The sequence below is a fragment of the Castanea sativa genome, chromosome 8 (genome assembly GCF_040712315.1).
Source record: "Castanea sativa cultivar Marrone di Chiusa Pesio chromosome 8, ASM4071231v1".
NCBI classification, from domain to species: domain Eukaryota; kingdom Viridiplantae; phylum Streptophyta; class Magnoliopsida; order Fagales; family Fagaceae; genus Castanea; species Castanea sativa.
In genome coordinates, this window is record NC_134020.1 from 26,459,743 (window position 1) to 26,481,745 (window position 22,003).

A 22,003-nucleotide genomic window follows, 5' to 3' on the forward strand; every position below is an offset into this window, starting at 1 on the left:
GAAAGTGTAACAACTAACGAGATCATGAGGAAAAGAATTCCCTTTGTTATTAAGATTGAAAGCAATGTTGAGGATGTATAATTAGAATTTGCCTGATGGTGATGGCTCAACATGTTAGAATCATACCTTGCAAGGGCCTTAGCCCAAAGGCATATGGGTGTGAGATTCCCAAGTCTATATTTTTGTGGGCTCAATGCTTTGCTTTATTGCCTCAATCTACAGGCCCAGTTTTTCCATTTGCAACATAATGACAACAAGTCCAGGCTTCATTACTAGCTCATTCTGCTGAATGGGCCTAAATTTAACAAATTCATGTTCAAATTTGTTGCACTTCAATTAAATTATCAAGCACACCCAGAAGAAGAGATTAAATTTCTATGGATATAAATGTGTTACTTTAGGTAAAACTTTTTTTTTTTGTTTTAAAGACGGGATAGAATTTCACCAACATATGTTATTCATTCAATGATGATCAAATCATTTTTTATCATCAAATCAACACACCAATTGATTTTTGTTGTAACTAGAATTCGAACCTCAAATATTTCATTCAACGACAAGATACGTATCAATTAAACTAATTGGATCTATATGCACTACTTCAATTAAAATTTTGAACTATCGTAATTCCACATAAATCATTATTTCATTTTGCCCTATTAATATCGTCAAAAAATTATATAAATTAGTGGTTTTTAGTTTAAAAGGAAATATAGGTTTTGCCAAATTGACAGATTGCTCAAAAAATTGCAACTTCAATACCTTTTTCTCCTCCTCCTCCTCCTCCTCCTCCTCCTCATCATCATTAATGAAGCAATTAATTGTATGGCTAATGTGGATAATGGATACCTACAAAAAGAGAAATTCGCAAAAAGGATTTCATCATCATCATTAATGAAGCAAATAATAGTTTGACTAATGTGGATAATGGATGCCTACAAAAAGAGAAATTCGCAAAAAGGATTTTAAGCTATCAAATCTTTAATCTATCCCTAATGATATAGCTCCTCTTGTTACACAAGATTGTGTGTAATTTTTTTCAGTTTTTCCATTGAATGAAAATTGGCCTCTAAGTCTGGATTCTCAACCAAAAAAAAAATAAAGCTATCAAATCTTTGCTAAAATTTCCTTCTAAAATTTTAAATTTCTTATTGTAATATATGAAAAGAAAATTTAAATGATAGAGATTTAGGGTATGTTTGGTAACTGTTTTTTCCCCTTATTTTCTGGTTCCAAAAACAATTTTCTATTTTTGAGACTAAAAATTTTATTAGGCAGCCTAAAATGGATAAAAAAACAAAAATTGTTCTCTAAACTCAATTTCTGAAGGAAACCGAAAACGTGCAAAATACTGTTTTCAGTTTCTAATTTTCAAAAGTCAATGAAAACACGTATTTAATTTAATGAATCTATCTCATTTAATGAGTTAGCATTGGAGTTTAAATCCTAGTAACAACATATTTTAGTTTTTTCTATATTTTTTTCTTCAAAAAATTATTTTATTAATTTCAACTAACCAAACATGTTTTTGATTTAAAAAATACAAGAAATTTTTTTTATTTATATTCCCAAAAAAAAAGTTTTTAAAAATAAAAAACAAAAATTGTTACCAAACATAATCTTAAATTCCACTATGCACCCAACTTGTAGCCAAAAGTTCTCTATCCAAACACATCATAAAAGATTTTGATCCTTGAGAGAGAGAGAGAGAGCAATTTATCTCATTATCCAAGTCTATTACAATTAAAATTTAAAAATCATCTTTCAAATAGTATATAACTTCAGTATTATTAATTAAATAGTGCTTTCAACATATTATATTTCGAATTTGATATTAAAAAATGACTAAATTACAATTCTGACCTGTAAAGTTTAGATTGTTTTCATTTTGGCTTATTAAGTTTGAGATTTTTTTTATCACTAAATTTGATTATGTTTGAAATATTGTCATTCCCTTCATGTTTGTGACTAATCTGGTTATTAAAAAATAGAAAAACCAAAACCCCTAATAGTATTTTTTTTTTATGTGAAAATACAATTTTAAATGTGGGCACATGTACCATTGGTGCAATAGTCACTCCACAAATATAAGTGTCTGTAGGGTGTAGGGGGTAAGGGTCGGAATTCAAATTTCTAGGAGAGAGTTGCGCACACATATACACTTAGATTAGGTTAGAGTAGAATTTCTATCGTGTATCAAAAAAAAAATGTGGGCACATGTCAACTCACTAATATTTTTATGGATGCTTCGAGGTTTAGACATAAAACAATACCACAAGAAGGGTTAAATGCTATATTAAAAGATTTCATAAGGTTTTGTATGTTATAGAAAACCACATTAGAGGTCTTTGTATTTTTTTTCCTAGTTTCATTAATTCAAAGTATACATTTTTTTAATCAAATTCAGTAGTAAAATGCTTTTTCCCCGTCCTTTTAAATATAATGAGAGAAATTAAATTAACATTGCTACTACCTATTCAAGTAATTGGACTAAGTAGAATATTAATTCTTTTTGATTTATTTATGAGTTTCCAAAGGATATAGGAAAAATTAGACTTTTTGCATCTTAAACATTTACCCCATTTACAATGTCATCCTAACTATTATTTTTCTCTACTGTTACCCTAATTTGCGAGAATGAGGAAAAAACTTTAGATACTCTGGGAGAGAAAGGCCCATACCAGGGTGGTCGATACCGTACCGGTACCGACCGGTACGGCCGGTACATACCGTACCGGCCAGTGCACTGGTATCGATACACTCTATTTTGTACCGGTAAAAATACCGGCTGCGTACTGGCCATACCGGCCAATTTCGAGCAATACCGGCCGGTATCGGGCGTACCAGCCGGTACAGAAAAAAGCTTTTTTTTTTGTAATTTTTGAATTTTCGTAAGGTCATAATGGTAACTTATTTACCTTAACTTATTAGTATTGTTTGTTCTCTTAGTATGCAATGAACAACTAAGCTTTCTATTTTTTATATTGTGTTTTTTTTTTTCCTTTTAATTGATACTAAAGTCTAAAATTATGAATGATTTGTTCTGAATTGAGGTAATGTTTTATGATAAACTTTTATATTTACTATAATATAAGTGAAATATTATATGCTTATAAACATGGTTCTAGAGATTTTGATATGTGTGTGTATGTGTGTGCATATATATATATATATATATATATATATATATATATATATATATATATATATATATATAAAATAGCAGTAAACCCGAAACGATACACCGGTATTGGCCGATATTCGAAATATATCGTACCGGTGGTCAAACCGGTACAGCATCCAGTACGGTATTGACTTCTTTATCTCATTTCCGGTAATGGTACACTTCCTACCATGAAAATCCAGAGTAACATACTAGGCTGTACTAGCCTATACCAGTTGTACCGATGATATTTTAAATGTTTTGTTCAATATTGATGGTGGTAACATTGAAATGATACTCTGGTACTAATTGGTACAACCGTACAATCATGTTTCGTTTCTAAATTGAAATAATCTTTGTTATTGTATTGACTACATTAACAAAAATTTTGGTTTCTCATTGCTATCCATGAGGGTAATTTTGTAATTACACCCAATTAAGCATCAGGGGCATATTGATACAATTTTTTCAATTTAGGTGGTTAATCAAACAAATTAATAATTTGTGTGGACATTGTAAATAGAGTGAAAGTAACGTAGTAAAGTGTAAATTAGCCAAGGATGTATGCACTAAGGCCCTGAAGAAGATTGGTACTCTCACTGGACCCCAAAAAAAGGAAGATCTTTAAACAAAATTTCAATCTAGTGAGATCAAGGGGTTTTTTAATCATCGCATAATCAGGCTTTACTGATCAACTTTCTGTAACCTTTTGTTTTCGGCACCAAAAAGGTTTGTCAAAGCTCTAGTGAATTGGACCCTATATCCAAGGACCAAGGGCAGTGCCCACAAATGGAAGGCACAGCAAGGTCCTTCTAAGTACTCACACACACACACTATAGATTCCCCACCCCCTGCTCCAAACAGTCACACTAGATCTGACCGTACACTGTCCCTCCCTGTGGAAGTCCAATCAACATCCAACGGCATAGAATCGCCGAAACAATAGCAGCTTTTGCGCTTTGTCCTAGATCACCACCGTCAAAAATTTGTGGGGACCACCCAAGCTTGTCCTTCTGTCTTCCACTTTCTTCATCAATTTAATCCTGCCCTACTACAAAAATTTAAAAATCAAGCAAATTGCCATTACAATCCAAACGTCGGGAACTCAGAAATCTGCGTGGCAATACTGCAATACCTCAATGTCATTTGACCATAATGCCCACAACAATTGATCGAGTTGTCCTAATTCAGTTTTTAGTTTAAAAAAATCGTGATTTTAAAACACAATTTCAGTTATTAAAAAAAAAAACTGAATTGTTTGTGTATAAATAGAGACAGTGCCCCCAATTTCACTGTGTGAAAATTAAGCTAATTCAGTTTTAAAACTGATATCCTGTCTTTCTTCAAATCAGGATTTCAGTTAAAAAATTGTGACTTTAAATCACAATTTCAATTGAAAAAACTGAATTGTTTGTGTGTAGTAATAGAGACACTGCCCCCAATTTCTGTGTGTGAAAATCAACGAAACCATTCATTAAGACAACCCAGCCCCAAGTGGGGTTTTCTGAATTCTGACAACAATTGAGGGTCAGATAAGTCATAAATGTGTGCCTCGGGGCTGCCCTGCATTACAGTAAGACAAGGCTGTGTTTGGTCGTTGATAAAGCGGAGAAAAATTAATGGAAGAGCGCTTTAAGTACTATTACCTTTGTCCCTCCCTACACTTCTGGTTTTCACATTATAAACAACAATTACTAAAAAAACAAAAACAAAAATTATATTTTAATTTTATATTTATTTAATTAAAACCCTAGTTTAGTAATCCTAAACTCGAAAGTAAACAGTTTCTTATCTGTTTTGTAGCCCGGTAAGTATTTACACTACTTTTAACTCTAGCCTTTAGCTTATAATTACACTCTCTTCTCAACAACAACAAAAAAAAAGTATAATAACACTGTCTAAAGCCTAAGATTTAATTTATTTAAGGTGTAACAACTAAAAATGTAATTTTTGAAAAATATATAAAAATCACGTTCATACTTCATATCGAATTGAGTTTGAACAATATAGTAAATAATAAGGCATTGGAATATTTGCCAAAAAAAAAAAAAATTTAAGTACATGAAGAATGAGTGGTTCTGGAAGAGACTAGATATTACAGAACAAGAATGATAGCTTTACAAATCTTACCACAACAAAATAAGACAATGTGTCTAAAATAATTCGATCGTTTTTTACACCAGAATTCTATTATATAAGTTTATGCATGTGAGGCCAAATACATTGGATCCACTGATTTTTTTCCCTTTCTCATCATGCATGAATCAAAGACTAGACTAGAACCTTTCCCAAAAAAAAAAAAAAAGACCAGACTAGACTAGAACAGAACAGAAAAGTAGAAACCAAAAGACCCATAAATGCGAATTAGCAATAAAATGAGAATTGTAGCTTTGTACAATGACAATGCAATTGAGATATCATTATCGAAACAATTCAAGGACTTTACATAAAGAGCAAAAAAATTGTGCTATTTGACATTAAATTATTCAAAAACATTAACACAATTGACATTCAATAATAATAAAAAGAGATTTAAAAAAAAAAAAAAAGGCTGCAGCTTATGTAGCCTAATTCAATTCACCGTGTTAAGAAAAGAAGAAAAAAGTCACAAAAAATTCAATAATTATGAGGTGGAAGAAATAATTAAATCTCATACCACTAGATACAATCCTATACAACACAGAGCGAGTAGCGAGCTCCGTACACCACCATCAATTGCCGGCGATTCCGAACTGATTTTTTCGCGAACGCCCGGCGGAGATGATAAATGCGATGGAGGTCCATTCAATTCCGGCGGATTCTCAGGCGACAACGACATGTCTGGCGGTTGTGCCGCGATGATTGGAGTGCCGGTGTTTCCGGGCTTCATCGCAGAGTTTTTACCGAAAATCTCCTTTGGCAATAGCACTTTGGAGACGCCGAAGATCGCCACGGGGTTTTGATCGAACACCGTTTGAGTCACCGATCCTTGAACGATTCCGGAGTCGATGGCGACGGAGCCATTAACTCTTGAAATGTTGAGCGTGAATCTTCCAGCTCCAATGAATTCCGTGGCCAATGTAGGCTGAACCGGGTTCACTATTGACTCCAAAGAGCCTAGAGGATAGTAAGAATGGAGCACGTGGAATTTCAGCACCACTGCTTTCTTGTCCGCCGGTAGAGACTGAAGTTTAACGGTGCTCGGAAGATCGGCGAAAGCTTCGTCTGTAGGGACGAAGAGTGTGATTCCGGCGCCGCCTTCGTCGGCTTCGAATTCTTGCACGACACCGGAAGCGGAGAGCATCGACGCCGCGACGTTGAAATTGTGGCCGTCGATCAAAGCTTTGGTGATGTTGAGCCCTAGAGGAGGACGAGTTTCGGAGGCCGTTAGATCGAAGTTGTAAGGGATGAGGAGGGAATCAACGGTGAAGATAGTGATGTTGTAAGGGAGGGTTTTGATCAAGGACAAAACGGTGGCGTTCGACGACTGCGAAGGGGAGGAGTAAGGTCCCGGCGAGTGGATCGACACGACGCCGTTGGAAGGGTTGAAGGTGATGTTAACGGAACCGGAATTGCTAGTGGCGCGACCGGTGGTTTGGAAGAGAGTGGTGACGAGAGTGCCGGAGGGAGGGATCTGGTGGAGGTCGGACCAGGTGAGGTATTGTAGGAGGACGTGGTAGCGGAGGACGTCGGGGAGGTTGGTGGGAGAGAGGTGGTGGCGCGTGAGGAGGTCGGAGGTGGAAGAGAGGTAGGAGTTAGGGACGGCGAGGAGAGTGACGGAGGTGCGTTGGAGGACGTCGGCGGAGATGGTGGTGGAGGAGATGAGGGATGCGAAGGAAGAGAGGTCAGGGAAGGAGGAGAGGAGGGCGGTGATGTTGATAGCTAAGGTTGAGGTTGGAGAGGAAGAGGATAGGAGGAGGAAATAGAAGAGGGTTAGAGGGGTAATTTGGGGAATGTGATTTGAAATGGCCATTATTTTTGGTGTGGTTTTGAAGGTTTTTCTCTCTCTCTCTCTCTCTCTCTCTCTCTCACTCACTTTAGGAGAGAGAGGACTCAGTGTGTGGTGCTTTAGATTAGGAGTAAGAAACAGCAGTAGTAGCAGTAGTGTGAGGAAGTGAGAGTGAGTTGGGTTCGATGGTGGAGGATGAGGTTTGATGAATGATGATCATCATGGTCTTTCTGATTTTGTTTTTTTTTTTTTTAATTTTAAATTGATATTTTTTATTTGTTTCTCCACGCGCGGTGGAGATGGGAACGAGTAAACGCGCTGGGAGTAGAGGCCACGTGGGTTAGGACAGAGCCGAAGTTGAGGGATATGGGACAGTGGGGTTGGAATTTGGGAAGGAAAGTATAGTTGCCATTTGAGATTTGCCAAATGCAATCCAGAATTCCTGATCTAGTAAACGAGGGTCTCAAACTTTCATCATCTCCTTTCTTTGTTTAGCAAAGTACACATCTTTCTTATATTACATTTTTTTAGGTTCATTAGTATATTTAATTTTAGGTCCTTATGGTTTTACACCTTTTTTAATTATTGAACTTATCGTTTACACTATGTCTGTCGTCTACAACCAATGGAAAATCCTCACATATTAAACAAATTTTTTTTTTTAAATTGAGGTTATTTTAGTGACACGAAGCCTACAATGTAACATGGCTTTTATTTGTTACATCAACATTTTTCATAACCAAATCGAATAAAAATATATATTTTTAAAATATAAAAATCAAAGAAAAACATTTTAAACTATGAAATCAATTTTGAAACGAAATTGACATATCCTAAGTGTGACATAAATATTGAAGTGATATACCACTTTATTAAGAAGTTGTACAAACCTAGAGTTTGATTGCTGAGTTATGTGCACTTAGAGATGATCTTTAATTAACGCTTGCTATAGGTTTTACTAGTCTTTTGGTAAATTTAGATGCCCTGATGCCTGCTTATGGCCTATTTCTTGAACAGTTCTATGAAAGTTAACCTTGTCTTATATTTCCCTGGTTGATAATTGCAGGTTTCTCTCTCCATTGCTTCCCTTGTAGGAAGATCCTTCATTTATTTAGGGAAGCTAATCAAAGTGTTGATGTTTTGCCTTGGTTGGTTCACAGTCAAGCGGAAGACTTTGTTGTTTTTTCATCTTCCTTTAGGGATACTTAATTGTCTTTGTTCTGATACCTTTATTGAATATGGCTCTTGATTGGTTTAAGTGATTTTCATCACTCATTACTCAATTTTCATCACCCATAACTCACTTTTTGTGGGTCCCATATCAACTCCATTTGTTTGGCTTAGTTTTTTTTTCTCAGTTTCCATCACTCATAACTCAAAAAATTGGGTTTGAGTGATGGAAAATGAAAACGGATTTTTTGTGTTTGCAAATTATGGAATATGAGTTATGATGGCAAAGTTGTAAAAAAAATCAAATTGGTAGAACCCACCCTCCTGACTTGTCTCTGTCAAGTCAGATTCAACGGGGTTTTATTTATTTATTTTTTCCTCTTTACTTTTTCTCACCTTTCTTCTTCACAGGCTCACTCCCACTACTTTTTTTTTCCTTCTTCTTTCTTTCTTTCTTTCTTATTCACAGACTCACTCCAACGGCCATTTTTTCTTCTTCTTTTTCATTCTTTTTCTTACTTTTCTTCTTCACATAAACACATGGGTGTGTGGGCCTTTTTTGCAAGTGTTGGGCTGGGCCGCTTGCTGCTACACTAGGCCCAAAGTTTTCTTTTGGGTTGAGGAGTTGAAACCGGTCCAAGAGCAAACTTTCTTGGTCCGGCTTGTGCGCAAACAATGCCCTTTGGTAATCAGATCTTTACCGTAGGCAAAACTATCACATTGACTACAGCAGGTAGATATAATAAAAATAATAGGGATTTAAGCAAAATAGTCAGTAGGCCTTAATGAAGGGTGGCCGTTTTACACTATAGTATCGAAATAATAAATGTTAGATGGAGAGCCAGGAGTGTATTAAAGAAACAAATGTCAGCCTGCCGCGATAAGCTATTCCATGGAGTTTACGTCAGGAAAGGGAACCACTCCCTCAACGCGACTAATTTCTTTAAGGAGGAAATTAGCTGCTTTGAAGGAACGGGCCTAAGTGACTTAGGTTGAATGAAGTTTCTCCCTTTTTATTACTAGAGGGCATGGATTGAAGGGGTAGAGAGAGATTAATCCATTTGGTGCATGTCAATCACTCTATTCCCTCCGTCTTTTTCTTTTTCTCTGTTTCTTTTAACCTTTTCTTTTTCTTTCGTTTTTTACTCTCTTTTCTTATTCCCCTGTTTTTGGTGATTCTAGCCACTATCTCCCAGAGGTTGTCGTCCCCTTAGCCGTGCACTGTAGGGCTTCTTATATAGGACTAGCCGTGCTTGGCTCTTTACCATTTTAGCCTTTAACCGTTTTTGTCTGGCATGGGTTCCTTTGCCAACCATCACTAACTGGTCAGTCACCCAGCCAGTGCCACTTCACCTCAGTCAGAGAAGGCTTTTTCGTTTTGTTTGCTCCTTCTGGCATTCTTTCCTGCCATGGTGTGAATACCCTCCTTCCCTCTATCTCTCACGGCATGCACCTAGTGGTTCCCACTCAACCTTGCCTCTTTTGGGTCATATGTCTTCCCAACAGGACATTGCTTCCAAAAGGACTTAAGCAGGAAACACAAAAATGGGTTTTTCCCCCTCTCCATCGCCTGACCATACCCCCTTACCTCTGACCCATGACCTCACCATTTCTTGTATTGGCTGGGTACCGGCTGGTGGTGCCTGGGCCTTGCGCGTGCCTTGCCTCCATGCTTATTCAAATTCCGTCTGCTGCTCATCTATCTGCTGCGGTCTGAATGTCAAATTGCCCAGTCTACTGCTCATTTTTTGCTTCTTTTGGTGTGAGCTATTTCGCCTGACTCATCATTTATGGCTTGCATCTTCTAAGGGTTGGGTCATGCTTGTTTGTGGGCCATTACAAGCCTTAATTCCCAGCCCCTGTTACTTGCTTCCTGCCACACAATTTTGTTATGTCTGCCATGAGGCCTACTTGACCTAAGCCTGCTGGACCACTTTAGACCTTTTCTGTTTATTCTTTCCTGAGGGCCCAATGATCTCACTGGGCCCTATGCTACTTGCGAGCTCCCATTGTCCCACCTACTTCCACTTGAGCGTCCTCGGCCCGCTTATTCTTTTGGGCATCCTTGGCCCTTTTTCAATTCTATGTTTCCCATGGGCTTTTACTAACTTCTTAGGCTTCCTCTACCCAAGTATTTCTCACCTTTCCCTTGGGGCTCATGGGGTTTCCACAGTCCCTTACTTTCTTTACTTGCACTACTTTGGGCCTGTTGTAGCAGTTGTGGCCCATTCTCACTTTTTTCACATCCATACAGCCCATGGGTTTGTTGTTACTTTCTTATGGGCCTTTCTAGGCCCACTTACTTCCTTAGGATCCATTTATTTGCTTTTTAGACCCGCTATCTGTTATTCCTGTCACTTGCTTAATGGCATTTCCACAATACTTTATTTTGCCCATGACTTTGGGCCTTCCTCCCTGCTGGGCTCGCAAAAAAAAAAAAATGAGCATCTACATTTAGCCCCTGAACATATGAAATGCTTCTGTAGTTCATATGCGAATAAAGACTTTTCTATGCTTTTGGTTTTCCTCTTCTTCTTTTCCTTCGCGGGCTTTTTTGAAAAGTGGACCCCAACCCATATACGTCTCTCCCTTTTCTTTTCTTTTCCTGCTGTGAATGGTGTTGTCTCTTTGAATTTTCCAGTTTAGCAGTTATTCTGAAGCATAGCCTCCGCTTCATTAACTTCTTCCTTCAATTCTGACTAACCCATCGCATCCCTTCACACCCTTCCCCATGGCACGGGTATTTAAAGCCAAGTCCTTTCAGATTTCGGCCACGAACACTCCTTCTTTTCTCTTTTCTTCTCTATGCTTCCCTTCCTAATCACTACGACTTTTCTTCCCCTACCAACCGATACAACATGACTCCGGCCAAAGGTTAACCCTCTTCCCGCTGTAAAGGGAAAGAGATAGCTGATGATCCTGTTATGCACGAAGAGGTCGCCTACTCCGAGTCGGATCATTCCGATGAAGAAGCGGAGAGGCGCGACCCCAACAGCGAGTGCGCGCCCCTCCTAGACCCTTGGTACGATGTTCACGGCCATTTCCCTAAGGTTCCTGGTGACTACGTGCTGCCGCCGCCAGGCCGCGTATGGCTCGCTCTTTGCCAGCGCAGTCCCGACGTCTCTTGGGATCCCTTGCCTTCTTTGATCTTTGATCTCTCTATCCGCCAAGGGGTTTCTCTTCTTGTTCCTATTCATTTCGAGTTTGGGTCCGGTGTCGCCTTGGGTTGGAAGGAGTGGGCAGACCGAGAGTCGACGAATACACACTTCATGGGTTTGCTTCAGCGGGCCGGCGTATTGAAGGCCATTGTTCAATCTCGTTGTTTGGCCAACTTCAGGGACCTATTCAACCTCCGCCACCTAGTCCGCCGGTGGTGCACCACTACCCACACCTTCTTTCTCTCCTACGGTGAGATTACCGTAACTTTGGAAGATGTGGCTAACCAGTTACTTCTGCCCATTCTTGGTGATGTCGATCCTGCCACCCTCGAGCTTTCTTCAGAAGAAGAGGCCAATGAGGCCAAATTGAAGAAACAGATGAATGGTAACGCCAAACTGTCGTTCTAAATTAGTTCTCGCTCGAAGCTTTCCGTCGCTGCCAGCCGTGCAGCCTTTGTCGCATTCTGGTTATGTAAGTATGCTTTTGGTTCTCACCCCCATTACGCCGTGAAACCTTTGTATTTTCGTTTGGCTATCAAGGTCGCTGCTAGGGCGAGTCTGCCGCTGGCACCTCTGTTTCTGGGGCATCTATATGTCCAACTAGACATCCTGCGGAGCGATGAGAGTCAAGCAGGCTCTTGTCATTTAATCACTACTTTTGTTCACAGCACCATTTTGCAGCATATGTTGTATGAGCGCTGCACCAAGCATCTGACCAAGTGTAGGCCCGTGCGCTTTGCCAAAGGGAAGTATAGTTCGTGTCCAGAGGTTATTACGGACTTCTGTGGCAGGTTTGATTCCGATTTTTCCTTGGCTTTTCATTGGGCTAGTTTAAAGCCGATTGGGCATCCTATCGTTGAGTTTTTTGACAAAGGAGTTGGGTTTTCTTAGAGGGCATATAAGGACTTAGGTAAGGGTTATACATGTATGGATTCTGTTATGGGCACTTTTAATGACGTTGTTGGCACCACCACCCCGTTGACTGATTTGATGAGAGGGGCATAACATATTTGATAGCCACCAATGCTAGGTGGTTACCTTATTTGGCCGATGAAGGTGTTAGGTATGTACATTATCCTGCCAACCGTGTGCGAAGGCAATTTGGACTGGACCATGACATTCCTGATGGACCGTCTTTTCTTGTAGAGTCTCCTACTTTTATCCGACCCTTCCTGCGGCATACTGCCTTCGAATTCTGGAGCCAGCACTTCACAGCAGTTACCATCCCAGGTTCTCAGAGGGAAGGTATGTGTACTACCGCTATGCATGGATACTAGCAAGTAGTGATGATCTCTTTTGAGAAAGAGTTGTTGGGTAGCCATGGATTTTCCCTTATTCCACCCAGCGGGCTTAGCATGGTCGTCTCCGCCAATCCCTGCCTACTTTTGCCTTCTGCAACTGTGCGGGCTTATGCTAGGAAGCAAAGTCATTCGGCCATATTTGAGTGGGTCGAGGAGGAGAGAGGGTGGTATTGGCATGACGGTGATTACCCCGAAGGCTGGGAAAGGAAGGCGAGAGTGATCAATGTCCTAGTGCCAGCGAAGAAAAGTTCTAGAAAGTCCAAGCCTGCAAAGAAGAAGGTAGGTGATGACTCTTCTAAAACCTGCTCAGATATTGTCCCTTTCGAAAGCGATTTGCCTCCTATGAGCAATATAGCGTTAGAGAGCACCCCTCCTCCCCCTATTCGCACTCGTTCCAGCAAACGTTCTGCCGCAGGCAAGACCAAGCCTGCCATTCCTCGGCCATCCACTGATGCTCCTCCCTCCAGTAGGACACGAGACAGTAAGAGGAACACTTCTCCCCCCCAAGCGCCCACCACTACTGAGCGGAGGGTATGTCGTCTCTAACCCTCTTCCTTATTCTTTGTCATTCTCGTTTAGAATCTCTTCCTGCGGCTAATCCATGTTGGCTTGTTTCTTCCTCTTTATTTCTTCTCTTGCAGTCAAAGTACAAGGAGGACTCGTCTGCTACCCATCCCATTCCGCTGGATGAGCCCGAGCTTGAGGTATGACTTTCTCCCTTCATTCCCTTATTATACCTTTTTTTTTTCTTTTATCTACACTTGCGTCTTCAACCTTTGTTTTTTTTTAGACTGATCCTCAACCCATCTTCGTGTACCGTCCCACGGCCGCGGAAATTTCTGCCTCCCAGGGTGTTCCAACGGAGGGCATCTTTGATGGGGCAGACACGGTGTTTCCTGCTAGGATCCCTATTACTCCTGCTGCTCCGCTGGGAGCTCCTGCTGAGGGGGTCAGTGAGATCGTTCTCAGCCCCGCTTCAATGCCCGCTTCCCAGGAGAATGATACTCTTGTTGCTGCTGTCCAAGCCGAGGCTGCTTCCCCGGTCACGCTGCTCATTATCTCTACTAGTGACCCCTTTGCATCTCTATCCCAGGCCGTGAAGGACGGCTCTTCTTTGGCGGTCACCCCTTCCTCTATTCTTGATTCTGCCACGCGTGGTCCTGCCGTAGACTTGTCCTCCAAAGAATCCGAGGGTATTCTGGAAGATTTTGATGATGAACCAGCCAAGAAGAAGAGGGTCTTAGAATTTGAAGGAGAGGAGGAAAGTTTTGGGCACGGAGTCGAATACATGGGTACGTATCCTTATGTGTTACCAAATTTCCTCCCCCTTTTCGTTTTGTTATCTCTCTTTTGAATATAACATTCTTCCTGCCACGGCTTCCCGTCATTTTTGCATGCCTGTTCCTTCTTATTTGCAGAGACCTCCGACGAGCCAGAAGTGGCAACAGACAAGGATATGCCTGTTGTGACTTCTTCTGCCACACCTGTAGCACCTGTTCCTGCCATTCCCACAGTCCCCACTCCCGTAGGCCCCAGTGAGTCTCTTTTTTCCTCTTTTCTCCATTCTTCATTCGCTGTGTGTTTCGACCCCATTAGTCGTGTGTTCTTATTCTGCTTTTGATGCCTTCCGCCAAGTTCGCCTTTTGCTGTTCCTTCTCAATTTGAGGTGGGTAGTAGTTCTGCCACAGCGCCTGATCTGGCGAGTAAGGCTGCAGCCTTCTTTACCCGATTTGATCAGCACGAGGTTAACGACCTCGGTCCTGCAGATTTTATGGGGTTCCGGGCCTCCCTATGTTGATTTCTATGGCTTTAGGATTCCTGAGGACTGTGCCTCCCATCTTGAGGCAATTCACAATAGCCGTGGTGACTTTATGCGAGAGTTCAGGTTTGACCGTTCTACCAGGGAGCATTTACTGAAGTTGTTAGGAAGTGTGATGAACGATATTAAGCACAACTTTGTTGACACCGTTTCGACTGAGAGGATTCTTCAGTGGAGAGTAGCGATTCAAGAACTTGTCTGTGTGGGGTTTGCTGTGGGGTTTTTTTTAGACCACCTTCGTGAGATTGCCCATGCTTATTTCATGAGGAAGGTTCAGCCTGCCATCGAAGCTATTGACGCGCGCCTTGAGGTTCTGAGGAAAGAGGTGGCAGACTTGGAGGGTCGTCGCGAGCACCTTATTTCTAGCATTGGTGGTTCTAGCCGCTTTGGTAACCAGACTCTTATCTCCGGCCTCCGTTGATGTGATTCCAGTTTCCTTTTCCCCTTTACGTTTCCCTTGTCTCTCCCCCTTTTTTTTTTTCTTATGCACTTATTTGGCGGGTTTGCCACAACTTGGGTTTTGTAACTATGAGATGCTACTGCCTTCTTTTCTAGCTACTTATTATGACATGGGATGTCTTTCATAATGCTTTATAACTTTTCATTGCATATTCTCTTCATGAAAGCATATTACAATTCCTTGTTCTTGCAACATAGCCACTTTGAAGAAAAACAAAGGAAAATAAAAGAGAAAAATGTTTTAAGGGAAAAGACAAAAAAAAGGGCGGTTTCATGATCTTCCACTCTCCTTCCTTCTACGCATGATAACACTTCAGCCATTTCCCATTGATTAGGTCCATCAAGTCCTTGCCACCTGTCTGAGTTAGGCGGTAATATCCAGTGGGGTGTGCCTCCCTTATCACAAAGGGTCCCTCCCATTTAGGCGCAAACTTGGACGGTCCTGCCATGCCTCTTCTGACGTAATCTGCCACTTTCAGTACGAGTTGCCCTTCCGCGAATACCCTTTCTCTAGTCATCCAGCCGTAGGCTTCTGTCAGCCTTCGCCTGAATCTGCGGCTGCGTTCCTGGGCTTCTTATCTCTTCTCATCAAGTCCTTCTAGGTCCTCATATCTTTCTGCCACGAAGATCTCTTTCTCTTTTTCCTTTTCTTTCGTTTGCATAATCCATAGGGAAGGGGTCATTATTTCTGCCGGGCCCATTACTTCCGTTCTGTAGACCAGAGAAAAAGGTGAAAATCCTGTGGCTGACTTTGGCGAATTCTTGTAGGCCCAAAGGGCGCCTGGCAGATGTGTTGCCCATCCTCCTGTATACTCTTGGCTCATCTTATTGATGATTTTTATGAGAAATTTGTTCGTCGCCTCCATTTGCCCATTCCCCTGTGGATAATAGGGCAATGATCGATGGTGTTTAATTTGGTAGAATTCCAGCATCTTCCTTACATCGCTGTTGACAAATGGTGTGCCATTGTCGCTAATAATCCTATGGGGCACCCCGAACCTTACTATTATATTTTCCTTGATAAAGTTGGCCACTGCTCCTCCAGTAGCTTTGCAAAGTGGCACTGCCTCTGCTCACTTGGTGAAGTATTCCGTGGCAACCAAGATCCATATATATCCACACGATGGCGGGTTAACGGGCCCCACCAAATCAAGCCCTCAGGTGTGGAACACCATGGGGTGACTATACTGTGCAATTGCTGCGGGTGGGTGTGAATCAAGTTGGCATGTACTTGGTAGCTGTGGCATCTTTTTACAAATTCTGTTGTGTCTTTTTTCATGGCAAGCCAGTAATAGCCCATCTGCAGTAGACATCTGTATAACTTTTTCTTTCCCTGGTGCTCTTCACATTCTCCTGCGTGCACTTCCCTTATCATACTTTTTGCTTCTTCGAGGCCCAGACAACGCACTGGGTCTCCATCATACCCCTTTTTAAAGAGGACCCCATTGTGCAAAAAGTAGCGTGTTACTAGCCTTTTAAGCTTATATCGCTCATTGTGCTTCTGCGATAGGACACCTTCTTCCAGGTATTGAGTGAATGGCTCTCTCCAATCCTCGCTAACGAACACAACGTAGCTTTCCTCCTTGTCAACTGCAAGCTGGCAGGTCCCACATTGAACTTGGACCTGGTCCGCATCTTTCCCCATATTCGACTAGTAAAAGCCTACCTTTTGGAGTCTGCGGTAGAGGTTGATCCCTCCGCAGGACCCGCAAGCCTTGTCGTGCATCTCCTTCAGCTTTCTCTGGGCCTCATTTTGCCCCACGCACCTTGATAGGATCCCTCCTGGCATCCTGCGATACAGTTCTCCTCCTATCAGAGTATAGTCTTTTCATGCTCTCAACTCCGCAAGTTCACTTTCCCTGATCAAGGCCTCCCTTATGGGATTTTGCCAATCCTCTTCGCACTGTTCTTCCTGGAACTTTTCCTTCAAAACTTCTATGATCGATTCTCTCCTCTTGCTGACTTCTATCTTGGCACTATTTCCTTTGAACATTATTTACGATCCTAAAGCGGCCAAAGCATCTGCAAACCGATTCTCACCTCTCGGTGCGTGTTCTATTTCAAAGGTTGAAAACCTTTCCTCCATCTTCGGGGCCATTGCTTGGTAAGGAGATAGGCTGGGTTCCTTCAAGGAGAAGCTCCCTTTGGTCTGGCAAACCACTAGGTTCGAGTCTCCTATTACTTTCAAGTGTTTGACCCCCATCTCAAAGGCCGTGGCTAACCCAGTTAGGTAGGCTTCGTATTCTGCTGTGTTATTTGAACAGGGGAATTCCAGTTTGAATGATAGCACTACAGCCTCGTTTTCTTCATGATACAGAACCACTCCCACTCCCCCCGATTGGGTAGTAGAAGACCCATCAAACTTCATTAACCACCGTTCCCCAACTTCCTCTACCGCAACTACTTCCCCTGGGACTCCATCATCCAGCGGGAATTCTTCTTCTCCTGGGAACTGTGCTAACAGATCTGTTATAGCCTGGCTCTTTACCGCTTTGGGCATTCCTGCTTTCAGATCGTATTGTGATAGTTGCAGTAACCATTGGAATATCCTGCTGGAGAGAATTGGTTGTCTCAATAAGACTTTGATAACATGAGACTTAGTCATCAGCCACACCTCATAGGCCAGGAAATAGTGTCGTAACCTCTACGAGGCATACATAATGACCAAGCATACCCTTTCTTCCCTTGGGTAGCGGGTCACTGCATCTTTCAGGGCTTGGCTGATGTAGTACACTGGCTGTTCCACTCCATCTCCATCTTCCTGAGCGATCAGCGCGCCCACAGCATTTTGGTTGGTGGCTAAGTATAATAATAGTGGCTTCCTGCGGACTGGAGCTTGCACGGTAGGGAGGTTTATCATAATCTGCTGCAACCTGTTAAAGGCTGCCTACTGTACCTCCCCCTATTCGAAACTTTGCCCCCTTTTTAGGTAATTTTCCGAAGGCAGAGGTGATGGATGCTAGCCCTAGGATGAATCTTCAAATGTATGAGACCTTCCCCAAGAAACTTTTCAACTCCTTTACTATAGCTAGAGGTTTGATAGTGGCTATGGCTGTAGCCTTGCCTGGGTCCACATCTATTCCTCTGCTATGGACTAGAAAACCCAAGAATTTCCTTGAAGATACTCCGAATGCGCACTTGAGGGTTTTTATTCTAAGCTTGAAGGTTCTACATCTTTCGAACACCCTTCTTAACACTTAAATGTGCTCTTCCCGCTTTTTTGACTTCACCACTATGTCATCTACATAGTCTTCTAACTCTCAATGCATCATGTCGTGGAATATGACCGTCATTGATCTTTGATAAGTTGTACCTACGTTCTTCAACCCAAACAACATTACTGTATAGTAAAAGTTGCCTATAGGTGTTCTGAAGGCAGTCTTCTCCGCATCCTGCGGTGCCATTCTGATCTGGTTGTATCCACTGAACCCATCCATAAAGGAGAACATGGCACTTCCTGCTGCAAAATCTATTAACATATCCATGTTTGGCAATGGGAATTCATCCTTTGGGCAGGCTTTATTAAGATTTCTAAAATCTACACAGCACCTTATCTGCCCATTCTTCTTCTTTACTGGCACGATGTTGGATAACCAACGTGGATGCTGAATGGGTTTAATGAATCCTGCGGCCAACAACTTCTGTACTTCCTTGGCTATTTGTTCCTCTATTTCAGTATGGAAAATTCTGGCAGGCTGGGCTACTGGCCTGGCCTCTAGGTCCACGTTCAACGTGTGCACTACTAACCCAGGATCCAATCCTGGCATTTCATTGTAATTCCATGTGAAGACGTCCTTGTATTCTTTTAACAATAGTATGAACTCCAATTTTTCTTTTTCTGACAACTTCGAACTGATTAAGATGGGCCTTGGCTCGTGCGGGCTAGGTCCCAAATCGACTTCCTTCGTCTGTTCTTCTGCTGTAACCTGCACATCCTTGTCTGTCGTAACCTCTTCATCACTTTCTTCATAATTTCCTTCTTCTGAGTTTTCCTGGGCTATGCAATACATCAGGCTTCTGCGCTGCTCTTCTCGTCTGGGGCCCACTTGTGTTTCACTCGTGGGCCCCACGCACCTTCATAATTTATACACGATCCTGCCGTCGAGTCCTTGAACCCTGATACATTGTGGTGTATCGCCTGGTTCTACGGCAGGCGCTTCCTTTCTCTTCTTCTTCCAAGAGAGTAACTCCCTTAGATCGGGCTTTAGGTCCTCTCGAACGTCCTCCCACCTAGGGACAAAAGTACCCCTCGGTTTTGATACTGAGCTTTCCCCAAATGGTGCCCATTGGTCGTAAAACATTGTTTTCACTAAATGAGCCTCTACCTACTCAAATGGTGATAGGTTTGCCGCTATATGTATCATGCGGTCATTTAGCCTCCCTTTTACGCACTGGTGGTAAGCAGATGGTACCAGCTGGTGCTTGTGCAGCCATGGCCTCCCCATGAGCACATGGTATGAAACCTCCGTCTTCACCAAATGGAACCAAGCCAAAGAGGCTATAGGACCTACTTTTAGCCATAGTTGAATGTGACCGGCAGTGTATTCTCCGCTTCCATCGAACCCTGCTACTTCCATTGGGCACCTTTGGATCTTTCTTTCTAAGATTCCTGCCGCCTGTAGGGTGCTTAATGGTACCGGGTTTACTGAGGCGCCAATATCCACCAAGGCTCTTTTGATGGGGATTTGATTTATAGACTCAGCCAAGTAAAGGGGTCTCATGTGGTCAGGATAGCCCACTTCCATGTCTCTATCACTGAAGGTGATTTCAGTTGACTCTTGAAGGAGAGCCCTATCTTCTGCAACTTCTGCTGACAAGCATTCTATTCCTGCCCTGGAAGCAATGCTTACCAGAGCCTCTGTGGCCGTCTTTCGCTCCTTCGCTGTGAGACCTAGTTGGTTAAACGGATTTTTAAACTTAGAGCTTCTCTGCAGAGTGGTGATAGCTGTTGCAGGTAGGGTTGGGTTTTCCTCTTCATCTTCCCCTGGGTCTGCACAGATTACCACCACTACTATGCCTTTCCCTTTGTGGTTCGGGAGTGGGTTCCTCTGAACTTCCTGTTGTGTCAGCTCTAGGGTCCCTTCTTTAATCCTGCGATACACCAGCCTGCGGAGCACCCAACATTCTGCCGCAGGATGTTGCACATAATTGTGCAAGCGGCAGAAGCGTGGGTCCCTCCGTTCTTCCTTTGTGGGTTCTCTAGCAACTTGATTGGGTTTAAAAACTCCATCTGCTGTCCACTTGTCTAAGAGAACGTCCAATTCCTTAGGAGTACATGGTATTGGCGGGGAGGGGGGGTGTCGTATTCCCTCCCATCTGTCTTATTCTTCCTTTCATTGGTGGATGCCGCCATGGCCTACGGGGCGTTCTTTTTGTCGGAACTTGGCTTCACCAATTGGGCGGTCTTCCTAGCTTTCTGTAGTAGCTGCGCAAACTGGGAAATTTTCAAGTTCTCCAGAACAGCTCTATACTCTCTGATCATATTTGTCATACACATCTCCACCAATGTCGTCTCCTCGCAATGGTCATAGCAATCCAGCGCTATGTCTTTGAATCTCTTGATGTACTCCATCAAGTCTTCTCCATTTCTCTGTTTAGTAGCTTGCAAGGTGGCAAGCGTTACTGTTTCTTCTCCATGGAAGTACTTAGTACAAAATACATCCACTATATCATCCCAGGTTGGGATGGATCTTGGTTTCAGACCTATGTACCAAGTGTAAGCACGGTTGCATAGTGATTTTGAAAACTCCCGCAGGCACAAGTCCTCGTCTGCCGCATACGGGCCTAGAGTATCGATAAATTTGCTCATGTGCTCAACAACGCTACCCTTTCTGCCTTCATATTGTGCAAAGGCGCGTGGCTCATATCTTTCCGGATATGGCTTGCTAAGCACCCTTAACGGATAGGGAGGTCTGCGTGCGTAGAACCTTTCTTTGGATGCTCTGGCCCTCTCCTGCTCTAAGAGAGTTGCCACCTCAGCCATGGTGATAAGCGTTGTCCTTCTGCCTGCGAGACGCCTCTGACTTGGCGTCTCTTCTTTGTCAGCCGCAAGCTCAGGGTCATATTGGCCTCCTTTTTCCTTAGTATTTTCTATCCTTAACTGGTGTATTTCCTCCACATCTGCTACTGTGAGTGTTGTAGTGCTTGTAGCACCTCGACAAAAGCATCAATCCCGTCAGCGGGATTCCTTGCCTGTGGCTGGGGCTCAGCCCCCGGTTCATTGATGTTTTCTGCCTGATTGGGCTGATGAGGTGTTGCTGGCCTTGACTCAGCCTGCGAGGGGACATCGCTCATATTACGTATTGTTTTGGATCTTGGCGGCATTTGTTTGCGAGGATCTCTGTATCTATCTGTTTCCCAACTCCCTAGTGGAGTCACCAATTTAAATGTGTGGACCTTTTTTGCAAGTGTTGGGCTGGGCCGCTTGCTGCTACACTAGGCCCAAAGTTTTCTTCTAGGTTAAGGAGTTGAGACCAGTCCGAAAGCAAACTTTCTTGGTCCGGCTTGTGCGCAAACAATGCCCTTTGGTAATCAGATCTTTACTGCATGCAGAACTATCACGTTAACTACAGCAGGCATATATAATAAAAGTAATAGGGATTTAGGCAAAATAGTCAGGGGGCCTTAATGAAGGGTGGCCGTTTTACACTATAGTATCGAAATAATAAATGTTAGATGGAGAGTCAGGAGTGTATTAAAGAAACGAATGTCAGCCTGCCGCGATAAGCTGTTCCACGGAGTTTACGTCAGGAAAAGGAATCACTCCCTCAACACGACTAATTTTTCTGAGGAGGAAATTAGCTGCTTTGAAGGAACGGGCCTAAGTGACTTGGGTTGAATGAAGTTTCTCCCTTTTTATTACCAAAGGGCATGGATTGAAGGGGGAGAGGGAGATTAATCCATTTGGTGCATGCCAATCGCTCTATTTCCTCCGTCTTTTTCTTTTTCTCTGTTTCTTTTAACCTTTTCTTTTTCTTTCGTTTTTTACTCTCTTTTCTTATTCCC

The 22,003-nt window shown here is 42.4% G+C and overlaps 3 protein-coding genes across 3 annotated transcripts; all 3 read right to left on the reverse strand.

Moving 5' to 3' along the window:
* Window positions 1–5,610: 5,610 nt before the first annotated feature.
* Window positions 5,611–7,307, reverse strand: LOC142606794 (fasciclin-like arabinogalactan protein 4). Its single transcript, XM_075778134.1, has one exon. The coding sequence runs from the start codon at window positions 7,113–7,115 to the stop codon at window positions 5,814–5,816; it is 1,302 nt and encodes a 433-aa protein (XP_075634249.1). The 5' UTR covers window positions 7,116–7,307; the 3' UTR covers window positions 5,611–5,813.
* A 9,687-nt stretch (window positions 7,308–16,994) lies between these two features.
* LOC142606090 (uncharacterized) lies at window positions 16,995–17,858 on the reverse strand. The gene is made up of 2 exons (XM_075777492.1): window positions 17,656–17,858; window positions 16,995–17,547 (listed from the first exon to the last, which is right to left on the reverse strand). The coding sequence occupies exons 1-2, from the start codon at window positions 17,856–17,858 to the stop codon at window positions 16,995–16,997; spliced, it is 756 nt and encodes a 251-aa protein (XP_075633607.1).
* A 1,465-nt stretch (window positions 17,859–19,323) lies between these two features.
* On the reverse strand, window positions 19,324–20,981 carry LOC142606092 (uncharacterized). The gene is made up of 2 exons (XM_075777493.1): window positions 20,381–20,981; window positions 19,324–20,243 (listed from the first exon to the last, which is right to left on the reverse strand). The coding sequence occupies exons 1-2, from the start codon at window positions 20,979–20,981 to the stop codon at window positions 19,324–19,326; spliced, it is 1,521 nt and encodes a 506-aa protein (XP_075633608.1).
* Window positions 20,982–22,003: the final 1,022 nt, after the last annotated feature.